The sequence below is a fragment of the Acomys minous genome, assembly GCF_964271855.1.
Source record: "Acomys minous genome assembly, chromosome: 11".
NCBI lineage: Eukaryota > Metazoa > Chordata > Mammalia > Rodentia > Muridae > Acomys > Acomys minous.
Window position 1 is genome coordinate 100,687,832 of NC_140492.1, and position 23,248 is coordinate 100,711,079.

General features: G+C 44.5%; 1 protein-coding gene across 4 annotated transcripts in view; it reads left to right on the forward strand.

The window, feature by feature from the left end:
- The window catches only part of IQGAP2 (IQ motif containing GTPase activating protein 2), a 272,620-nt gene that overhangs the window by 225,868 nt on the left and 23,504 nt on the right, over positions 1–23,248 (forward strand). For all 4 annotated transcript variants that reach the window (XM_084802701.1, XM_084802702.1, XM_084802703.1 and 1 more), the window contains 10 exons: positions 131–202; positions 915–984; positions 2,753–2,961; positions 7,381–7,530; positions 9,075–9,238; positions 11,142–11,366; positions 14,308–14,448; positions 14,916–15,000; positions 15,884–16,116; positions 19,362–19,494. In XM_084802701.1, coding sequence (XP_084658827.1) covers positions 131–202; positions 915–984; positions 2,753–2,961; positions 7,381–7,530; positions 9,075–9,238; positions 11,142–11,366; positions 14,308–14,448; positions 14,916–15,000; positions 15,884–16,116; positions 19,362–19,494 — 1,482 coding nt within the window. The remainder of the gene's footprint in view (positions 1–130; positions 203–914; positions 985–2,752; positions 2,962–7,380; positions 7,531–9,074; positions 9,239–11,141; positions 11,367–14,307; positions 14,449–14,915; positions 15,001–15,883; positions 16,117–19,361; positions 19,495–23,248) is intronic.

The window sequence follows — 23,248 nt, forward strand, 5'->3', positions numbered from 1 at the left end:
CCTGAGTGCAGAGTTCACAGGCATGCAAGGCTGCTGGTATTAAGCAGATAGTATTTTGAGGGAGGCAGCATAGGCTACCTTGAGGAGTGTGTGGGGCTCACCATGGCTTCTCTCTTCTACCTTCTTGCAGATTCAGTCCTGGTTCCGAATGGTGACAGCAAGGAAAAGTTACCTTTCACGACTACAGTATTTCAAAGATCATGTAAGATGCGTGCACGCAGCTTCTCATTCGGGCTGAGATTGAACTAAAATCAATACTTGTTGAATGCTAGTGTTGAGTAGCTTGACTAAACTGTGGTGGTGACCACCTGGGGATAAGCAGGCCTCAGAACTCAGTGTGGCACTAACGGGAGCTTACCGTTTAACTTAGAAGTCACCCTGGGTCAAGGGTAGAGAGGACATGGCGAGAGGAAAAGCATGGGCTAGTGACGCCAAAGAGAGAAGACTCTGCTCGTGCATTTTCTAACATAGGATGTACAGGTCGCCTGGCTGCTAACTGATTAAGTCAGAACCCCCTAGAAAATGTCAGAATAAAACTGCCAACATAGACTGGACCATTCAGGTTCTGGGCGTCCTTTCCCTCATTAGATCTCTTTATTTAGAGAATCCTTCCACAGTCTTGCTTTATTTGTTTATAGCTAACCAATTTTGCTCCTTTAAAAAAAAAAGAGAGAATAAGTGTGAAATTACTATATCTACCTATCAGTGTTTTTAACAGTTTAATAGTGTAAAATATATATATATATGTGTGTGTGTATATATATATATATATATATATATATATATATATATATATATTCATTATTCATATTACATCTCAGTTGTTAGCCCATCCTTTGTAAGTCCTAAATTCTAAAATAACGGAGCAAAAGGGAACTCTGAAAGGTCATGACTCCTTTCACTGTTTTTTGCAGAAAAATGAAATTGTGAAAATACAATCCATGTTACGGGCAAGCAAAGCCAGAGATGACTACAAAGCACTAGGTGAGTGGGCACCTCGGGAAACAGAGCCTGGGCCCCTTCCTAACCATCACCGATGCGTCCGTCTCTCCAGCCCACGTACTACAGAGACTGTCCCAAGAGCTAAAGACAAACGAGTCTTTGGTCATCTCTCACTCTGGGTTCTGAACAAGTGAGCAGAGGGGCAGATCAGACAGGAGTGGGGCCGCCTATTAGGAATAAAGGGATAAGCAGGGTGGCTATCATTTTTTTTTCCCAAAAAGAATGGAATTGGCAGAAATCCCATTCTGTATTAAAGGAGCTACAGGGAAGCAAACAAGACAGACAAGAAGATTCGGGTACATTTCAGGTGTTCAGTTTATTACTGGTCCTGATCCCCTTCTCTCATTTTAAGAACTAAATATGTTTATGGAGGGAATTTTGAAAATAGTAATAAAAAGCAATGAAACAAGCTGGGCATAAAATGTGGCCTGTTATCTCAAGGTAGGAAATGGAGGCAAGAAGACTGGGGGTTGAGGGCTATCCTCAGCTGTAGAGTGAGTTCAAGGCCCGTCTCAAGATAAACAAATTAAAAACCAAAACAACAACAAAAAAGAAAAACACAGCCTCATTTCCCAATGACGGTAACCACAGGCACAGTCCAGTGTCATCTCAACACAGACAGACCCTCAAAATTAGGACAGCAAGGTAGATGGCTTCTGTGGTCCAAGCTAGGTGCCAGCTGAGTCAGGAGATGTTGGTCAAACTGACCACAGAATCAAGCTGTACCTCTAAGGAGCAATGACAGAGCCCCTGGGGACAAGGGCCGTTGGCCAGGGTGCAGCGACCACACTGTACTCTGCCGTCAGTGTCTGCTTCATCCCCCAAACTGATCACGTGACACATGTAGAAGGGTCACAGTGTCAGAGAATAAAAACAAAAGCTCTTAGAATTTTGACATGTTTTCTCTAGGCTGAGGCTGGCCCCCCTCAGTCTGTGCTTAAAAAGACAATGCCCAAATTTCAATTTCTGAGATCTTTTTACTGCTGTCAAGTAGGACATCCCCTGGCTTGTCCTTCGGTTGCTTCCTGCTTGGCTTTTAGAGTCCCCGACTCCTGTGTCTTCCCTTGTTCGCTCTTGCCTACTTCTGGCTCCTTCCCAGAGATCCTTTGTGCTGAGAGAAACCACGTCCTGCTTCCTGCAGCCAGAACTTTAAGCTCTTATCTGGCTCAGCCACCAGGTCTTAGAGCCAAGGTCTGTTGGGTAGCTTTCTTTTCCTCATCAATAAGGCCTAGATAATACTGTCTGTCTGCTCAGTATCTGGGTCTGGTGATGGAGGTCGGGGGTGGGGTGGGGGAAGGGGGGTTGGCTAGTGAGTATTAGATAAGTAGAAAACCACAGGGCCAGCCGTTATCAGTTTTATGCATTTGTTTATGCGGGTTTGCTTATCTAGCTCTCACTGTTGGGGGATGACCCACGCCACAGACTGCATGCGTCTGTTGGTATATTTTTGTAGTAGTAGTTTAACTGCAGAGCCGGCTGCTTTCCTGTTACTGATAATTCTCAATTAAAATATGCCTGCTCAGCTACCAAGATGAGACTTGATAGCCTATGATCATATAGTGGGGGAGGAGGTCCCCATCGGTCACAGACCTCGGGGAGGGGAACAGGGTGAAAGCGGGAGGGAGGGGGGAACGGGAGGATACAAGGGACGGGTTAACAATTGAGATGTAATCTGAATAAATTAATTAAATAAAATAAAATAAGAAGAAAAATAAAATAAAATAAAATATGCCTGCTCTTCTTCCCACAGTTGGCTCCGAAAACCCGCCATTAGCAGTAATCCGAAAGTTTATGTACCTGTTGGATCAGAGTGACTTGGATTTCCAGGAAGAGCTGGAGGTAGCGAGGCTACGAGAAGAAGTGGTGACTAAGATCAGGGCCAATCAGCAGCTGGAGAAAGACCTCAACCTGATGGACATCAAGATCGGCTTGCTGGTGAAGAACAGGATCACGCTGGAGGTCAGTGGGCAGCAAGCCCCCGGCTCCCAGGAGAGAAAATTCATGTGTATGTGCTCTGGAGGCGTGCTCCAGAAAAGCATGCTGGGAATTCTGCATAAGTTGTCCAAAGTTTATTTATCATTTTTTCTATAAGTTACTACTTCTCATGCCCCTTGCCAATGACACATTTGTAAAGCTTTTTAACCATTCTGATAAGATTAGGTTCACTCAGGGTAGTATAGTTCCTGAAACGAAACTTGCATATGTTAAAACCTATGCACGTACATCTCTTCATAATAAAGCCAAGGCCTTTATAGATAAGAATTTCTCCAATTAAAAATACGTGTTCTTGCTGGGCAATGGTGGCTCACGCCTTTAACCCCAGCACTTGGGAGGTAGAAGCAGGTGGATCTCTGTGAGTTCGGGGCCAGCCTGGTCTGCAAAGTGAGTTCCAGGACAACAAGAGATGTTACACAGAGAAACTCTGTCTTTAAGAACAACAACAACAAAAAAAAACCTTGTTCCCATGACAATAGGAAGCACAACGGGGTTCCTGGGAACTCAGGCCTTTTCCTAGAATCACCACAGACTCAGAGGGCTGCCGAGGATCCTGATGCATCATCAAAGGGTGGTAGAGTCAGGGCCTAGTTTCTAATTGCTTTCAAAGTTCAAGACAAGAGTAAGACCCCAATATATATATATGAGTTACAATCCCAGAAAATCAAGTGTATATTGACATTCTGTGTATGGAAAAATACATTGTGCATATGTGCAGGCCACTTAGATTCAAGGCTCAAGTACTTAGAAACACACCTATATGAATGAGCAGAAAGCTGTTCAAAGTTTCTGCCCTGCAAGATTATTCAATTATCCTCCAAAAGGCATAGCCTCCGTCATCCCTAGCCTGCCCACCAGGAACCACACATGTCTTCCACTTCACAGTGGAAGTTAACACTACTTAACAGATGCCCCAGAACACCCCTGCACTTTCCAAAATGCCCCCTGAAGGGAGACACTGTATCACCAGGGGCCTCCGAACAATCTACAGCAGGAAGAATGTCATTATTACCCAGGCACAAATCTCTAGGCGAGGTCTTACCTCAGTGGTCCATTTGTAAAAAGAACTATTATTGCCTGCTTCAATCGTTGTCTCAGAGGATTACTGCCTCCTTCTACTAACCTAGGCCAAGTCCCAGCCTCCGTACACTTCTAGGCCTAGGATGTTTTCAGCCTCTGAGACTCACTGCTTAATAAGCTCACCCTTTCTCGTTCTTACTGAGCTCTGGGCTGGCTGGTTCAACTCAGATTTTCTGGCTCAAACTCCTCTCCTGCCTGACTTATTCAATCTGGCTTTCTCTCTCCACCCCTGAATTGCTCTGCTTGACCTCAGACGAACTCCAGCAATCTGATCTAATCTTCTGGCTCCTTCTCATTCAGTCTTCACCTGAGGTCTCTCTCTCTCTGCAACCTGTCTCTCCATTTCTGTCCTGGTAAAACTGCCTCCTCTCTCCTGCTCTGCCCCTTAAGTGGCTTCCCTTTTCTCTCTCTTCTCATGAGAACTGGGCATATCCTATTCTGTCAAATCTTTCTCTGATTCATCACTTTCTCTTTCTGCCACTCAATTAAACATCACTTTCATTTTTGGGGGTTTAAAGGAGGCATGTACCACCACACCTGGACGTAAGCTTTTCTTTCCCTGAAATTTGTTCTGTTCCAGGCTGGCCTTGAACTCAGATCCGCTTGCCTCTGTCTCCTGGATTAAGGATGTATTTGTATTTCAGCTAGATCACACAGACCTAGAAAGTCTTTGGATATGATCTCTTGCCAGAGCAACCATGTTCTAAATTAAAATTCCTCTACACCTGTTCATTTCTTATACGCCACATCCATTTCTAGAGAACTGAAAGGCCAAGGAGGGAAACTGAGTATGGAATCTTGGCGAGGCCCTGGAGGGTCAGAGCTGGAGAGCCAGCTCTCAATGATCTAGCACGTGGCTGTGGATAGAAGCCACAGGACACCTGGGAAGTGGACATGTGGTACACACGAATTCCCCACCCTCATGCTCCAGACCTGATATGGAAAGATGTTGTTTCTAAAAAAAAAAAACAAAAACAAAAAACAAGCAAACAAACATTCTACTTTCACCAACAAAGACTTGGGAGCCAGATGCTGGAGTGAAAGCCTGCTACCTCAGAGAGGCAGAGAAAGCACCCAGTTGACCTTCCTACTCAGCCAATGTCCCAGAAGGAAAAAACCCTTTCTCCATCTCCATACTGTCTTTAAAAACTGAATGTCCCTCCCTTCTACTTCCTGTGTGTCTCTCTATCTGTCCTCCAGACTTCCTCTCACTCTCTATGGCTTTTTCCTATGTTCACTTCCTGTCAGCTGGTTGCTTGCTCTGCCTCTTGACCTATGGTTGACTTTATTCTAGTTTACAAAAAGCTCTTGGATTAAAGGTGTGTGCTAGGGCTGAGCCACACCACACCTAGAAACAGGTTTTTCTAGTACACAGTCTCAGAGTTCACAGTGTGATCAAATATCCTTGCACAGAAAGAGCTGAAAAGAAAGAGAAAAAAAGAAAATACAGAAAGAAAGTAGAGCATCTTGTTACATTAAGAAATCATTGTGTTTTTTAAATATTCAAAAATAAAGCAATTTGTTAATGTTTCTTTTAAAAATGAAAGAGAAAAAAAAACTCACTTGGTCTTCTTTTCAGAAACCATCTATGTATTTTTCATTTGTATGAGGGCTTTGAAAGTGTAATATATCCAAAAAGGGTCTTTCAGAATGCCTGTTATGGTCTGAAACTACAGCTGTACTCTTTCCCCACAAACTTATAAACAGGAAATGCCTGTGTCAAGTCACCAGATACTTTAAATAGTCTGTGTCTGTGGAAATACCATCACGTAGCAGATAGCCACATCCCTATCAATGTTCGAGGCTTGGTTTGGTTTCATTAAAATATTCATTAATAACTGATAGCCTATGTGAAAAAAAAACTTAACTTTTGAGCCAGAAACACTGGTACATACCTGTAATCCTAGCTACTGGGGAGGCTGAGGAGGAGATTGCTTTAGCCCAGGAACTGGGCATGAGGCATAGACAAAACTCTCCCTCATCCCTGCAAAAAAAAAAAAAAAATCATTCTTCTATGTATAGTTTCAAACACTAAATGTACACCCAACACTTATTAAGAGTTAAACTGACAGTTATTAAATACAGAGTCTTTATCTTATCACTTGTGTAGTTCCATATTTAATTTGATGATAAGGACAATAGCATGGTACTGCAAAAGTGAGGAACAACTTAAAATTGAGGATCAAGGTATGGTTACTTTTCCTGTCGCTTTTGAAAGATATTTGACAAAAGTGATTTTAAGGCCAGGTTAATCTTGCCTCACCTTTTGATGGCAGGGATAATGGCTGCTGGAGCTGTGGCAGCAGGAGGGGGAAGCTTCTTCTTCTTCTTCTTCTTCTTCTTCTTCTTCTTCTTCTTCTTCTTCTTCTTCTTCTTCTTCTTCTTCTTTTCTTCTTCTTCTTCTTCTTCTTCTTCTTCTTCTTTTTCTTCTTCTTCTTCTTCTTCTTCTTCTTCTTCTTCTTCTTCTTCTTCCCCCCCCCTCCTCCTCCTCCTCTTCCTCTTCTTGTTATTTCTTTCAAGACTCCAGTCTATGGGATGGTGCCACCAAATGTGGATGGGTCTTTCCTCCTTGTCTCTAAACCTTTCTGCAAACACCCTCACAGACATGCCCAGAGGCGTGCCTCCTAGGCCATTCCAAATCTGATCAGATTGACAAAGAAGATTATGTCAACCATGAGTTAGGTTTGACAGGTAAACTATGTAGCCTCCAAAAAGTATCACTGAAGACTATTTAAGGGCAGGAAAATGCTTAACAGTAATAGAGAAAAAACACAGTACCTAAACAGTATGACTTCTTCTATTATTAAAGAAAACTTCCTACAGAAAATCCAGGAAAAGACAACAAAGCAATAGAACTTAGTTTTGATTATGACCCCTGAACAACGACATTAAAAAAAAAAAAAAAGTTGGGCATCTCTTGTGCTTATTTGCCATGTGTGTATCTTTTAGGGGAAATACCAATTCAAGTCCTGTGTGTGATTTTTAGGTTCTTGCAGACATTTTTTCACATCCTGTAGGTCATAAGACTTAATTTTAACGATGTCCAATTTTATTGTTCCTTTTGTAACTTGTATTCTACATTACATCCTGAGAGCGCAACCTTGGGAAAAGCCTACCACAAAGTCTGAGTTCACCCACAAGGCGCAGCTCTTCAATCTAGTGCCTTTTCTTACTTTGATTCCAGATGAGGGAAATGGAAAATTCACCCTTGCGGCAATGCATGTTTTGGGGTGTGGGTGTGTGTGAAGGGAAGTGGTAACGGGCACCAGTGTAAAAATAATGATGTCATGAAACTCTTCACAGGATGTAATCTCCCACAGTAAAAAGCTGAATAAGAAAAAAGGTGGAGACCTGGAAATACTGAACAACACTGACAACCAGGGCATTAAAAGCTTGAGTAAGGAGAGGAGGAAAACACTAGAGAACTACCAGCAACTTTTCTACCTGCTACAGGTGAGCGCGCCTCTCCCTGCCCGGTGGCTTGTGGGTAAGCAGCGTGTTTCATGTTTGCGGCTCTCTCCCCACGCCTCAGCCAACAGCTTAACTACATGCTGTATGTTAACAGCACAATCAGTGTAACGGGTTTATAATAATAGCTTAGGGAGGACTTTACTGAGCACTAACTGTCAGGTGAGGTGCTACACATGGATTAGCTCACTGAATTCTTGTTCTAGGGATGCGTGTCAGGATTAAGTGTTGTCAGTTTTCCCAGACTGCAAGTGAAACAAAGAAACAAACAAACCTCAGACCCAACCAGTAAATGGTAGGCAGTGTTCAGGCAGTCAGCCATTGGGCCTCCTCCTTTCACAATTGGACTGGACCTCAGTGATCTGAGGTGTAAATTTAGTAGTGATGACAACAGCAAGCCATTGTTAGATTTCACTGTCAACCATCACAAGACTAGTCACTAGGAAGGCCTATCTGTACTGGGGACAGTCCTCCTCCTTTGGAGGACAGGGACCAAAGAAGTGGGATTATTTTAACTTCATTCTTTTTGCTGGGTGAGTTGTGATTTAACATTGCATCCAGGACCCTGGTAATAGCCTGTAAGATTATGGCTGGGTTTTGATGGGCCGGCTGTTGGTTTGTTTACTCCCCTCATTTTGTCTACCTGTTGACAATCTGATTAGTCACAGAGGGACCTGGGCGGAAGACCATCCCCAAAGAGGCAGGCTGGCGGTTGCTCATTGTGTGACTCTGGGCCTGCAGATGCCTGAATCCTTGCTGGAGTGCCTCTGTGAGATTAGATACATAAGAAGTCACTGCACAAGCTGTAAACATGCGTTTGCCCCGTGGAGAGCAGGATGCTAGAAGCCACACATTGGAAAACGGTCTTCAAATGGATGTTTGTGCCTCTTATGGCCACTATGTGGCAGCATAAGAGGAGAAATGTCCACGCTTAGTTTTCCCGTGCAATCCCCTGCTGATTTGGCAAAGAGCCCCGCCCCAGTCCTCATCCCCTGCCCCCAGGCCTGGCCACCTTCAGCAGAGACTGTGTTTTTGTGTGTGTGTGTGTGTGTGTGTGTGTGTGTGTGTGTGTGTGTGTGTGTGTGTGTGTGTGTGTGTGTGTCTGTGTAATTTAAATTAATGGTCAAATGGTGGTTGAGTGTTTAATCTTTTTTTTTTTTTTTTTTTTTTTTTGGTTTTTCAAGACAGGGTTTCTCAGTGTAGCCTTGGCTGCCCTGGACTCACTTTGTAGACCAGGCTAGCCTCAAACTCACAGTGATCCACCTGCCTCTGCTTTCCAAGTGCTGGGATTAAAGGCGTGCGTTGCCCATGCCCGGCTCACACCTTGCAACTTTCATGTGTAGCTTCCTATGATGTACTTGGGGCTAATGTTAGCTGATCTCTTGTAAAGGCTGTGTGCTAGGAGCGCAGGAGTATATTTTTCATGGAGCATTAAGCCGTGGAGAGGGGAGAACTGGGTGCCGCATTCTGTTTTTGTGTGCACCAGCATCTAACCCTCAGGGCTGACAGCTTCCCTCCCTTCCTTGCAGACCAAGCCCTCATACCTGGCCAAGCTAATTTTCCAGATGCCACAGAACAAGTCGACAAAGTTCATGGACACTGTTATTTTCACACTATATAATTACGCTTCCAACCAGAGGGAAGAGTTCCTGTTGCTGAAGCTTTTCAAAACTGCTCTGGAGGAAGAAATCAAGTAGGTATAGAATCCACGTGAAAACACCCAAGCTGGTGGGCTAGCTCAGCCTAACGGACACAGCTGAAGTGGAATTTACAATGGTGGAGTTTGTGTTGAAATACGTAGGGTTTTGTGGGATTGAAATGGAAGGTCGATTGACAGTTGAAATTTCTGGTTCGTCGGCGCTATTAGCTGCAGAGTCCTCCTGCTGGAGAAACAGCTGAGTCAGCTTTCGTTGTCTAGGACTCCAACTGCTGAAGCCAGAGGCTTATTGGAAGTCGGTGAGGAGACTCCATTTCTGGGTGCCAGCATCCTCGGCGAGAGGGGCAGAGGTTATGATCTCTGCCGAACAGTCTTCCTTTTTTATTTTTCTTTTCTTTTCTTTTTTTTTGGGGGGGGGGTTGGTTCTCGAGATAGGGTTTCTCTGGGTAGCCTTGGCTGCCCTGGACTCGCATTGTAGACCAGGCTGCCCTCAAGCAGGGATCCACCTGCCTCTGCCTCCCAGGTGCTGGGATTAAAGGCGTGAACCACAGCGCCGGGCTTGAGCGGTCTTCCTTTCTTGTTAGAGTGTCAGCAAATTTTGCTGATTTGGGGGTGGGGGGGGCTGTTTTTGTTTTTGACTTGGTTAATATAAAGAATTATATAGGTGGCTAAATACATTAGTTCCCTAGAATGCATGAGGAGAGTCCCAGGCGAGAGGGGACCTTAACTGCTCTCCTGACCTCTTGGAACCATACATTCTGCTGCCTCCTAGGCGCCTCTGAAGCACGTGAGCTGGGCCCTGCGCCCTCAGAGGGCCTGTGAGGCGATGCTGAGCGAGAGGACTAATTAATACTCAGCAGCGTGCTGTGCTGAGTTGCGCGACAGGTGCCAGATCCGAGGGCAGTGGTGGAAAGGTTTCACCTAGGTCAACTGAGTTCAATTTTTATGAAAAAAGCAGCTGCCTGACCCAAATTTCGAGGCTTCACTGTCAAGAGCCAGAAAGTGGTAGAAGGAGAACGGGCAGAGGCGCAGGAAAGAAGGCACGTTTGCCTGGCCGCGTTGAAACTGCAAAGATGGCCTGGCTCCATGTCACAGGAAACACTTAGGGAGACCAAGCGTTAGGGCTCTGTTGGCCTTCATCTTAAGATTTACTTTTCCTGTGTGTATGGTGGGGGTACGGGGGGGGGGGGGGAATTGAGAGAGAGGAGACTGCTTACAGAGGCCAGCAGATGGTATTGGATTCTCCAGAACTAGAGTTTGAGGCAGTTGTGAAATACCAGACACAGGTCCTGGAAACCAAACTCAGGTCCCCTGGAGGAGTAAAAGGGGCTTTTAACTGCTGAGCCATGTTTCCATACTCTCTCTCTCTACCTTCTGGGGGACAATGGAAAGTTTTTGACCACATTAAATTTTTTTTTTTTTGAGAAAATTAATCTGAGCAAAGTGTTGAATGAAACAAAGCTACACAAGTCAGGAAATTGAGAGGCAAAGGGAAAGGGTAGTTTGTCTGTTTAAAACACTGAGTTTGGAGCTGGGTGTGGTGGTGCTTGCCTTTAATGCCAGCACTTGGGGGGCAGAGGCTGGTGGATCGCTGTGAGTTCAAGGCCAGCCTGGTCTACAAAGTGACTGCAGAACAGCCAAGTCTACACAGAGAGACCTTGTCTCAAAAAACCAAAACCAAACCAAACAAACAAAAAAACACTAAGTTTGAACAATAGAGAACCTTTTGGTAAAAATTATACATGTGCCAGGGCTGCACAGAGAAACTCTGCCTCAAAACAAAGTGGCAGCATCTTGTTGAAATCATATCAATTCTGTTGGGTTTTTTATGAAGAAATTAAAACTCCACAAAGCTCTCATGTGCCATGGATGGTCTATCTTGTTTAAAACTCTATCCAAAGAAGCCAACCATCTTGTCTTGCCTTGGCCTTTTGCTTAGGTCAAAGGTGGACCAGGCGCAGGACATAGTGACGGGCAATCCTACTGTCATCAAGATGGTCGTCAGCTTCAACAGAGGTGCCCGGGGACAGAACACCCTGCGCCAGCTCCTGGCTCCGGTGGTGAAAGAGATCATAGAGGACAAGGCTCTAATCATCAACACCAACCCTGTGGAGGTATACAAGGCTTGGGTGAACCAACTGGAAACACAGACTGGAGAGGCCAGGTAACAGAGGCAGGGGAGTGCTGGCTTTGTCATGCCTCGTAATTATTAATTCTTCAAGTTCTTTTTGTTTGTTCATTTAGGGTTGTTTATTTTATTTTATTTTATTTTATATATGTTTTACCCTCTACTGTATGTATGTACACTATATATGTGCCCGGTGCCCACAGAAGACAGAACAGGAACAGATCCCCTGAAATTGGAGTCTTGGATGTTTGTAACCCACCACATGGGTGCTAGGCGTTGAACCTGTGCCCTCTGCAAAAACAGCACATGCTCTTAACCTCTGAGCGATCTTTCTAGCACCTCGGGTTCATTTGCACATATATACTCTTAAGCTCTTTGGGGGGGAAGGGAGTTAATATCAAAAGCCAGTTTTTAATCTGAAATATAATCTTCCCCAAACATACCCTTACTGTTCATATTCATAGGTGTGTGTGTGTGTGTGTGTGTGTGTGTGTGTGTGTGTGTGTGTTGGGGTGGGGAAGGGGGCTGGCACTATCCCTCATGCCCTCTTGCCTCTGCAGTAAGCACTGTACTGGCTGAGTGAGCTCCCACCTTAATGCTCAGTGGCGTTTTTCACATTTCAGAAATAATTGATCCCAGTCTCAACTCCTACAAAGTCTCAACTCCTACAGTCCCTTTCCTTGTTTGTTCTTTGTGTTTCTAAATCTAGACCCAAAGTCCTGTGTCTGTTTCCTCATGAGTAACTGTAAGCGGCGATGGTCCAGGTGGTCTTGGCTTCCTCTGGGGGTAGTTTGTGATCTAAGTGGTCCGAGTGTTTGTTTTCCTACAAAAGGATGCTTGCAAAGAAATGAAGATGCACAGAGAAGTTATCTGGGCGGTTATCATAGCGCTGTTCGTCAAAGGGAGAAGTCATGAAATTCAAAATATTTACTTTGGGGCTTTACTTAGTAAATACTTCTGTACCGCGTAGAGGAGCAGTTACCTATGTGGCGTGGTGGTGGAGTGGTAGTGTGTGTAGCCATCTTAGCTACTTTGTGGGTTCTTCTTTCTTCTACCCTTCTCCACCCTTTCAACCCTTTAACCCTAGATAAGAGAGGAGGAAAGGGATAGAGAGGAAAGGAAAGGGCTCCCTGAATAAAGTCAGGGGTCAGAAAGGGGGAGACGTTATCATCAGACAATGCTGCTGGTTAGGGGTGTTGATCTTCACCACCAGAACATCTCATTTTTTTCTTCTTGCTTCTTTTTTTTTTTTTTGTACATGACTACTTAGCAATCCAAAAACAACCAACAACCCACCCCGTCTCTTGGGTACTTAGCACTTACATAGCCCTGAAAAGTCCCCAAAATTCCAAAAGTCGCAGAATCACAGAAACCATCTACAGCTGGCAAAATCCTGCCCCCACCAGAGCACAAGGCAAATCATAGTCAGCTGCCATGGACAATCTGAAGCAGCCCCATATCCCACACCTGGGATTAAAATGAAAGCTTATTCTTAGGATATTTCTGTGTTTGGGTTTTTTTTTAAATATTTATTTATTTAATATGTATACAAGTGTTCTGCTTGCATGTACACTCACGGTCAAAAGAGGACACCAGATGTCATTATAGATTGCTTTGAGCCACCATGTAGTTGCTGGGAATTGAACTCAGGACCTCTGGAAGAGCAGCCAGTGCTCTTAACCTCTGAGACATCTCTCCAGCCCATTTCTGTGTGTTTTTTATAAAGAAGCCAAAAATTCCAGAATATCACTACAGTTGTATTTATTGACACTGGAGATATGTTCATGATATATTTTTCTTTTATACATCAGTACAATAAACCATTTTCTTTTTTAAAAGATTGGTCATATATATGTACACACCTAAGATTTCAAGGGATTCAGATGTACAAAATTTTCCTTGCACTTAAGAATGTCTGCAGCTTATACACATATACACAGAAGGCTTGGAAAGCTATTTACTAAGATAGGAAATCGGTTATCTCTGCATCATGCTATTTGCTTATATGTAGCTTTGGGTTGTTATTTACTTTTTTTTTTACTATAGTGTATGCATTCAATTTTTATTGCATAAAATTTTTTTAATTAAAAATTAAAAGAAGCAAGGCATGATGAAACACACCTATAATTCAAACACTTGAGCATTAGGAGCATGAGAATCAGAAGTTTAAGGCTAGCCTTACTGTGATGGTTTGAAAAAGAAAGGTCCCAACAGATTCATATAGTTAAATTCTTCATCCCTAGTTGGTAGAACTTTTTGGGAAGGATCAAGAGGTGTGGCCTTGTTGGAAGAGGTGGGTCACTTGGGCACAGGCTTGGAGGTTTCAAAAGCCCATTCCATTCCCAGTGGACTATCTCTGCTTTCTGCCTGTGGATCTGGTATTAAGCTCTCAGTTACTGTCCCAGTGACATTGCCTGCCTGCTATCATGCTTCCTGCCATGAGCTTTAAAACAAACCATAAGCCCCCATTTAAATAATTTCTTTTTAAAGTTGTCTTGGTCATGGTGTTTTGTCACAGAAACAGAAAAGTAGCTGAGATATTCACCTACATAAGTAAGTTTAAGGCCAGCCTGGACTGTGTAAGATCCTCTGCCAGAAACTTGGGGAAAAAAAGAAATAGGGGTTGAGGCTGTAAGTCATTCGTAAAGCATTTGCGTAGCATGCACATGGCCACGGGTTCAATCACAGCAGGAAAAAAGGGGAGGGAAGGAAGGAGGGGGGAAGGAGGGTGTGTTAGCTGAGTCTACATAACCTGGTCCACTCTTTATTTTTCCATTAAAGCTAAGAGGGATGTTGTAGTCCTTCCTGATTCATCAGTAGCCGAAGGTGCACTGTATGTGTTTTACTTAGCAAATCCGTGTTACTGGATTCCTGGGCAACCTCCAGCTCATCCCACAGGGCTCGACTGCTGAGCCAGCTGGCAGGACCCTGGTGCTCAGATGTGTACTTCAGTGCCTAAACTCTTGTCACATTTCAGCAAGCTGCCTTACGACGTGACCACAGAGCAAGCCCTGACGTACCCGGAGGTGAAGAATAAACTGGAAGCATCTATTGAAAACCTGAGGAAGGTCACCGACAAAGTCCTGGCTTCTATCATCTCTTCTCTTGATCTGCTGCCGTAAGTTGAGTCATGGCGACTTCAGCTGCCTCTGCTGAAGTTCTTGGAATAGGACCTAAGCCCCTGAGGGAAAGTCAGGGATTCTCTTGTGTTGTGTTTGCTACTTAACACTGTGTTCTAGAACCAGGAGTGATGGTCGTGAATACGAGACCAGACTGGACTATATAGCAAGACCCTATCTCAGAACTAACAAACAAACAGGCAAGCCAGATGTACAAGGTGGCCTACACAGATGATTTTAACTCATCCTCACCCTCTGATGAGGAGGCACTCCCTCCTCCCCCCCCCCCTCATGGCCACAGACAACACTTCAGGTGTTAGTGTCCGCCCCGTGGTTCCATTGCATCTCACTTTATGTTGAATTTTTAGGAAAACTGCCGAGCTTTGGTTGACTGGGACAATTGCTATGCTTCTTGCTCACTTAGCCTTTTTCCATTATTTTCTTTTGTCATCTGTTCCACGTGTAGTTACGGATTGAGGTATATAGCCAAAGTCCTGAAGAACTCGATCCGTGAGAAATTCCCCGATGCCACAGAAGAAGAGCTGTTAAAGGTAGACTCTCAAGGGCGACCTCACCACAGCTTCTCTGGGGGTTCTGAGCCAGAACTGGCAACGGACGGTTGTGTGACAGTCTTCCTCGTGTGTGACCATAAATATAGATCCTCTGTGTTTAATGACTGTTGAGATTATTGTTTGTGGAGGCTAATCTGGAAACTTGTAGGCACCGTTGCAACTCTCTCTGTTAGAACATTTGAGGGCCACAAGCCTATTTTTCACCGGAAAGAACTGTGTGACATATAGTGTTGGTGTATGGTTCTGTTCACTTCTTTAGTCTAGTCCTTTGTAAAAGAGTCATGTCAGGGGCTGGTGAGATGGTTCAGTGGGTAAAGATATTTGCCACCAAGGCTGCCAACCCTAAGCTTAGGACCCACATGGTAGAAAAAGAGAAGCAACTTCCACAAGTTATTCTCTGACTTCTACATGTGCACCATGACATGTGTGTATACATACACACTAAATAAATAAATAAATGGGTTTTGGGGGGGGGGGTTGTTGTTGTTGTTGTTGTTGTTGTTTGGGGTTTTTTTTTTTTTTTTTTTGGTTTTTTTGTGTTTTTGTTTGGTTGGTTGGTTTGGTTTGGTTTTTTGAGACAGGGTTTCTCTGTGTAGCCTTGGCTTTCCTGGACTAACTTTGTAGACCAGGCCGGCCTCGAACTCACAGCAATCCGCCTGCCTCTGCCTCCCAAGTGTTGGGACTAAAGGCGTGCGCCACCACCACCCGGCCAATTCTCAAAAATTTTAATGCTAAAAAAGAAGGCTCGTGTTTAAAAATGGCCCCCTCTCTTGGGAAATGTAAATGTGTAAAAAATAAACATATATTTAAAAGGCAACCAGAGATCATTTGTCTCTTGAAAATGACCTTTTTCCTTGTGCAGATTGTTGGAAACCTCCTGTACTACCGATACATGAACCCGGCCATCGTGGCCCCAGATGGCTTTGACATCATTGACATGACGGCCGGAGGTCAGATCAACTCTGACCAAAGGAGAAACCTGGGCTCTGTGGCTAAGGTTCTTCAGCACGCAGCCTCCAACAAGCTGTTTGAGGGAGAGAACGAGCATCTCTCATCGATGAACAATTATTTATCAGAGACCTATCAGGAATTCAGGTGAGAAGGTCCGTTCCTTTTAAAGGGTCGCGAGGGAAGATGGCCAGGAATGGCGTGTTCTGTACATAAGGACCAAGGCCGTGGAGGAGGACAGGTGCCCCACACGGCTGCGTGCCTCCCAGCAGCTGCCATGGGGAGAAGGATGGGAAAGGACAGGCAAGCTCACTCAGGCCCGCTGTTCCCGCCCCGCCCCCACCATCCCGCCATGCTGGGTCCTTCCTGTTTAGGATTTCTGCTTGTGACGAAGCCTTCTCCCTCGTGTGGAACACACTCACAGTATTTAGAAGAAAACACTCAAAAGAACCGATTTGTTTTGTGGAACTTAAGAATGTAACTATTTCCCACCACCACCACCAAACTGTTTTCCAATTGGGAAGAATTGGCCTTATCTGCAACAATGGAAAGAAATGATGTGTTTCCTTTGGAAAGGTTGGGGAAACCCCAGCTTGTGTATTTATAGATGATCCTGTGTGAGCATGCTCGGCCCTATCCTTAAGCCTTTCTTTATTGCGTACATAAGAGTTAATTCTATCGCCTCCGTTTCTCTCTCTTAATTCTGTCACTAATCATTCCTTGAGGACAGAGGAGGAGCGAGCTGCTCCTGGTGGTCACTTGTGCACCTGGAAGCTCTGAACAGACACGTCCACCCTGGCTTGTGTTTACTCTCTTGTCTGCAGTAGATTATAGAATTTACGTGACATCAGTGTGACCTCTGTCATCCTCACTTAGAGAGGGACTTCCTGTTCTTCAGTTTCCTCTGGGCTCACAGCTTAACTGCTGACTCACATCTCTCTGCAGAATCTGCCATTTAGGGGACAGTTGCCCCAATTCCTCTCACTGTGGGAAGTTTCGATTTCTCCAGCTGACAATTTGAGTTCTTCTCACTAGCTAAAAGCAACGGTGTATTTCCCATGTTCCTCACAGACTCTAAAATGCCCTGAGGCCTTCCCTTCCCTTCATTTGTTTGTTTGAGACAGGGTCTCCTTATGTCCTGGAACTCACTCTGTAGCCCAGGCCGGCCTCTGCCTCACAAGTGCTAGGAATTAAGGTGTGCATTAGCACTCTGGGCTCCTTTTTAAAGTTACCCCTGTCAGTCTCCTGTTTTCCAAGATTATCCTCCTGAATGTATCCTTTTCCCCTTTCACTCATGCTTATTCTGGTACTTAGGCTTTCCATTCCTCAGCACCCTACGACAATTATATGCAAGACCTCACAGGAAGACCCTACTGCCACTGGGGAGCATGACACCCTGAAACACAGGGCTGGGAGAAGTCAACTCTTAGTGCAGAGGCTTCAGGTGCTCTAGAAAACATGTCATAGATAAATTCAGGCATAAGAAACACTTAAAATTGTATAGAATAAAATACACACATATATTATATACATATAATATATACATATACATATAATTATATATACATATATTACATGCACATAATATATGTACATATACATAGCTACATACATATTCTACACATATACATATACACATATATACACATGTATAATTAACACACATGCAAATATGTGTTGCATGTAATATATACCTATATAGTATATGCATATAGTTTCACATATATATAATTATCACATAGTATGCACACATATTTATATATATTATACCTATGTGATATATATACTCATATAATTATAGACACATATATAACAATGCAATATATAGATATATATAATTTCATACACATATATATTATACAGGCATATATATTACACTTACACATACATATGACACACATATATTATACACACACAGAGTTGGGCAGAGGTCTCTTGGGCATACCTATGAAGGCTCTAAACTATCATCACAGACTCTTGGCTGTTTTTCATCTCTGTCTTCATTAGCTCAAGTTTACATGATACTTATTAGAGTCCGAGCCCTACGGCATTTTTCCCACGTTTGTATTTGTAACTGAAACAGTCTTTCCATTGGCTGAGCACCACTGCTTGGATCTAGTAAGGAGGAGGCGGCTTAGCTCCCATTTTTGTCAAACTGTTATCAGAAGCTTCGAAGGGTGGGGAGGTGTTGTAGACCTGGGAGCCTGTGTCATTTGAGGTAACCAATTTACTGAATTGGTTTTGGAATTATATTCTCTACAAACACACACACACACACACACACACACACACAGAGTCATTTATATGTGTGTATGTGTGTAAACATGTGTGCATATTGGTGTGTGTGGCATGTGCATGGGTATGCACATGCATGTGGAAAAAGAGGTTGTCATCAGGTGTCTTTTCCTGTCACCTTCTACTTTATTTTTGAGACGTAACCTCTCACTGAATTTGGAGCTCATCAATTTGGCTTAGCTAGCTCATTAATGAGCCCCCAGAATCTGTCTGTGTCTGCCTTCCTCCCCAGCAGTGCAGTTTCAGGCATATGCCTCCACACCCAGGTTTTTTTGGTTTGGTTTGGTTTGGCTTGGTATTTGAGACAGTGAATCTCTGTGAAGCCTTGGCTGTCCTGGAGTCACTTTGTAGACCAGGCTGGCCTCCAACTCACAGCGATCAGCCTGCTTCTGCTTCCCACAGTGCTGGGATTAGTACAGCTGGATTTTTTATGTGGGTGCTTAACATACAACCCTGGTGCTTGTGTTTCACCTGCTGGGCCACCTCTCCAACCCCAGTGGATCAGACAGCAAAGTGCCTGGTCCCAGCAGGTCTAGCCTGTGCTCCTGTGCCCATTAACCTTCTCCCATAATTTCTCCCTGACTCTTGAACCTCAGAAAAGCCCTTCCCAAGCAAGACAGTTAACCTTTACACTGCAAGACGGAAGAGGCGCGGTTTAAACTGGTGGGTGGGGGGAGAGGGGCTGGTAGGAGGCGGGGGGGGGGGGGGGAAGGAGAGGGGGGAGGGCAGCACAAGCCTGAGATTCTGGGATTGGCTCACCCACCAGAGCTGCTACATCTTAGCATTTTCATTGAAACTTCAGAGGTCATGTTTAAAATTATATCATTGTTAAGGAACCCCACCCATGATTTGATGATCCTGGGTCACAGGGCCAAGGCCCACCTTGTCTTTCATCCTGTTTGAGGACCAGTTTGAGGTCCAGCATCCAGAAACATGGGCAAGCAGCACCATGATGAACCACCCTGCAGGAAGCTTTGACAAGTGCCCCCAGGGTTGGGATGGAGGAAGGGCTCTAACCAGCTTTTCAGAACCTATCTGTGATGCTGTTCCACTTACAGATCTGGCTCTATCTTAACACCCCTTTTTCCTATTTTTAGGAAATATTTCCAGGAAGCGTGTGATGTCCGTGAACCCGAAGAGAAGTTTAATATGGACAAATACACAGACTTGGTGACCGTCAGCAAACCAGTCATTTATATCTCAATCGAAGAAATCATCAATACACATTTAGTAAGTGGGTCTTGGCCCCAGAGCCAAGTCAAGTCACTAGAAAGTGCCTGGTCCTAGCAGCGCTTGCCTGTGCTCCTGTGTGTCTATGTTTAAGCCCACTGAGCTTCTCCGATAATTTCTCCCTGACTCTTAGACCTTAGAAAAACCCTTCCCGGGTATTGGAGAGATGGCTCAGTGCTTAAGAGCACTGCCTGCTCTTCCAAAGGACCTGGGTTCAATTCCCAGCACCCACGTGGCAGCTCACACCCATCTGACACCCTCACACCAATGCATATAAATTAAAATTAAATTAAAATTAAAAAAAAAAAAAGAAAGAAAAACCCTTCCCAAACAAGACAGTAAACCTTTGTGAGGCAAGATGGCACAGCTACAGTATAAACCTGGGACCAGGGATTCCCTCGCCCACTAGAGCTGTGCTGCCTAGACCCCCTTGTTTCTGCCCGTTATAGGAACATTTTCAACTTTTGCAGCCATTTTTTAGGAATGTAGACTGTTCTCTCTCTCTCTCTCTCTCTCTCTCTCTCTCTCTCTCTCTCTCTCTCTCTCTCTCTCTCTCTCTCTTTCTTCTGATGCCTGAATATACATCCTTTAATCTTAGCCAAGGGGTCACCAAGTGAAGTGAGGGGGAGGGGTGGGAACCGGCTTATGCAGGCAGATAAGGACCCCCTCCTCCTCCTGCAGGATGGCTGCTATTGTTCTAAAACCAGGTTTCTTAGAATTTCCATCTGTGCTGTGTCACAATGCCTGTGTCTAGTTCTGCAAATATCCCAGTCAGCCATCAGCACTCCACAGTGACATCAGGAAGGGAACTGGGAAGCCTTGGGTGGCCTTTCCTTGGGGCATTAGATGTTGTGTTGCTAATTGGAACTTTTTTTTTTTTTTTTTTTTTTTTGCTTTCAAATGCAATTGGAATTAAGTTTTGGTTTGTGGAATTTTTATTGTTTTTTCAAGACAAGACTGTCACTTGCTAGCTCTAACTGAATTCAAATTCTAGATCCTCCTGCCTCCGCCTCCAGTATGCACCACTACAGAATATTATTTATTTATTTGGGTTTTGGTTTTTTTGGGGGGGGGCGGGGTTAAGACAATGCTCTCCTCTATAGTCTAGACTCAGACGTAGAAGTTACTTTGTAGTTCAAGCTAGCCTCAGACTCACTGGGATCTTTGTATTTTGGCTTCCCCAGTGGTAGGATTACAGACATGAGCCACCATGCTCTGCTTGGAATTAGGTTTTGGAAAGGAACATTTTCATGAACAGTTTCTAACTTTACTAGTTAAAGCAGGGTCCCGGGCATGGTTTAGAAATGTCCCCGCCCCCCAAGACCACCCAGATCCAAACGTGCATCCTAGTGGTCCCAGGGGACTCAGGTCCACACCGACGTTCTGGAAGTCTAGACGTTTCAGTGAAGAATAAACCTAGCTTTGGACTGTACTCACCACTGGGGACTGCATCACGAACACCCACCTTTCAAAAGTCAGACCCCAACACCTCAGACCACCTAGACTTGGGGCAAACCGGCTGCTTGAAAAATCCAGCCTTCATCATTAAGCACTTTCATGGCTGGAATGTGGGTTTGGAGAAAAGACGGGCCCAGTTTTGACTTTCTTCTTGCAAGGCTGGAACAGGGAACTTGTCTGATACTTGCCACAAGCTCTCAATAGGTACCAATTGAGTGAGCCCACCAACCTCTTTCTATAGATCCCCTAGATCAATAGCAAAGCTATCCAGCAATAAATTGCTTCCAGAAATAACTCTGTAATGAACAAGCAGACATGCACACTTCAGTTCTGACCCATTTGACCCTCTGATGGCACAGTATCCATCGCAAATAAACATGATCATCTTGGTCATGTTTAAATAGTGGGTCATGCAGAAATAGTGGGACCGTTCCCTTTGAGAGTGAGGTTCTTTCTCACTGGTGGCAGAGAGAAAAATGTGACTGTTCATTCACACTGCTGGGCATTAAAGAGAAATAATCCGTTCCTGTGCTAACGAGAATTGAAAACAGAGCAAAGTCCTGGGAAAGGGCTGGTGAGTGACTTGAAGTTCCTTTGTACTGGATTGGGAGCAGATGTACCAGGACAGTGCGTCACAGCAGAGTCCGTCCTGTCTGCTGTCTGAGCGCGGAGGCGTCTGCGGCAGACACAACCCATCAGCTGTGCGACCTGCCAAGCCCCTGGCAGTGTGCTTGCTCCTGGCCCTGTGAAAAACACAGAGCTGCAGCACCAGCTCTGTAAGATAGACGTCTTCAGGAAATTATTTAGATTCTTTAATGAACAGGATAGAGGGTAGACACTGACCACCTATAATAAATCCTCCATTTCAGAGATAGATAGCAGCCAAATCAGCTGGCCTGTCTCCAAGGAGAACTCGGACATAAATTTATCACCCCGTGGATTTTCTTTTCTAACTCCCCCACAAAGGGAGCGGGGAGCACATTTCAAGATTCTGCCTGCCACTTGGTCTTTAGACTATCTGTCAGTGCCTTTCTTTTAATCCATTCACTTTCAAAAGAGCAATACATACGCTTCTGCTTCAAAGCTAAATATGTCTATCATGAGACATTAGCATGCCCTGCCACCAAGAGAAACTTTAGGAGAAAATAAATGTCATGGGGCTGGGGACCCAGCTCCATTGGCCGTACTTGCCTGGCACCCTCAGGGCTCCAGCGCTGCAGAAGTGGACGGTGGCGGCACGCGTGTGTAACCTCAGTGCTCAGGGAAGTGGAGACAGGAGGATCGGAAGCTTGTCAGGCTGCTGCATAGCGAGTTCAAGACCAACCTGCACCACACGAGACCCTTTAAGAAAATAAGTACAATGAACACGGGTTAGATGCACTCACTCCCGGGCCGTGAAGCTCTGCATCTGAGGTTACTGCTCCTCAGCTAAAAATCCAGTTAGCTCCTGGTGTGGTGACACATGCCTATAATCCCAGCCCTAGGAAGGCTGAAGCAGGAGAATTGCCGTGAGTTTAAGGCTGAGTTACATAGCAAGTGCCTGGCTAGCCTGCACTACAGAGCAAAGTATTACTTTTTAAAAAGAAGTGGGGAGGAGGAGGAAGAGAAGAAGAAGAAGAAAAGGAGGAGGAGGAAGAAAAAGAAGAAGAGAGAAAAAGAAGAAAGAAGCTGTCATTGCCCTCGGGATTGGCACATGTCAGGGAACTGCTTAGAAAAGTAAGCATTAAACAACCATTCAGATGAAGCCACCTTTAATCCCAGCACTCGGGAGGCAGAGGCAGGTGGATCGCTGTTAGTTCAAGTCCAGCCTGGTCTGCATAGTGAGTCCCAGGCCAGCCAAGACTACCCAGAGAGACACTGTCTCAAAAATAAACAGCCTTTCATAGATTTTTACAGATTAAGGGATTGCATTAAATTGACCAAAGAAAGGATAATAAGGATTTATGGTCTAAAAATAACCCCTCAAATTTATTGTTAATGCATTCAATTAAAGGCTAAACTATTTTGAAAAGAATACTGCTTTTCATAATGCAATGCTAGGATAACTTCAAATCCACATGCCAAGGAGTAAAGCTGGACCCCTTCCTCAATCCTCATCAGAAAAGGAAACTGTCTCAAAATTAATCACAGAGTTTTATGTCAAAGCAAAAGCTATAAAATTCTTGGAAGAAAACATACGAATAAATCTTCACGACCCCGGAATAGGCTGTGAATTTATAGATATGACACAAAATACTCAAAAGTCAACAGAAAGAAACCTCACCAAAGTTGACTTATGCAGACACTATGGCACGTG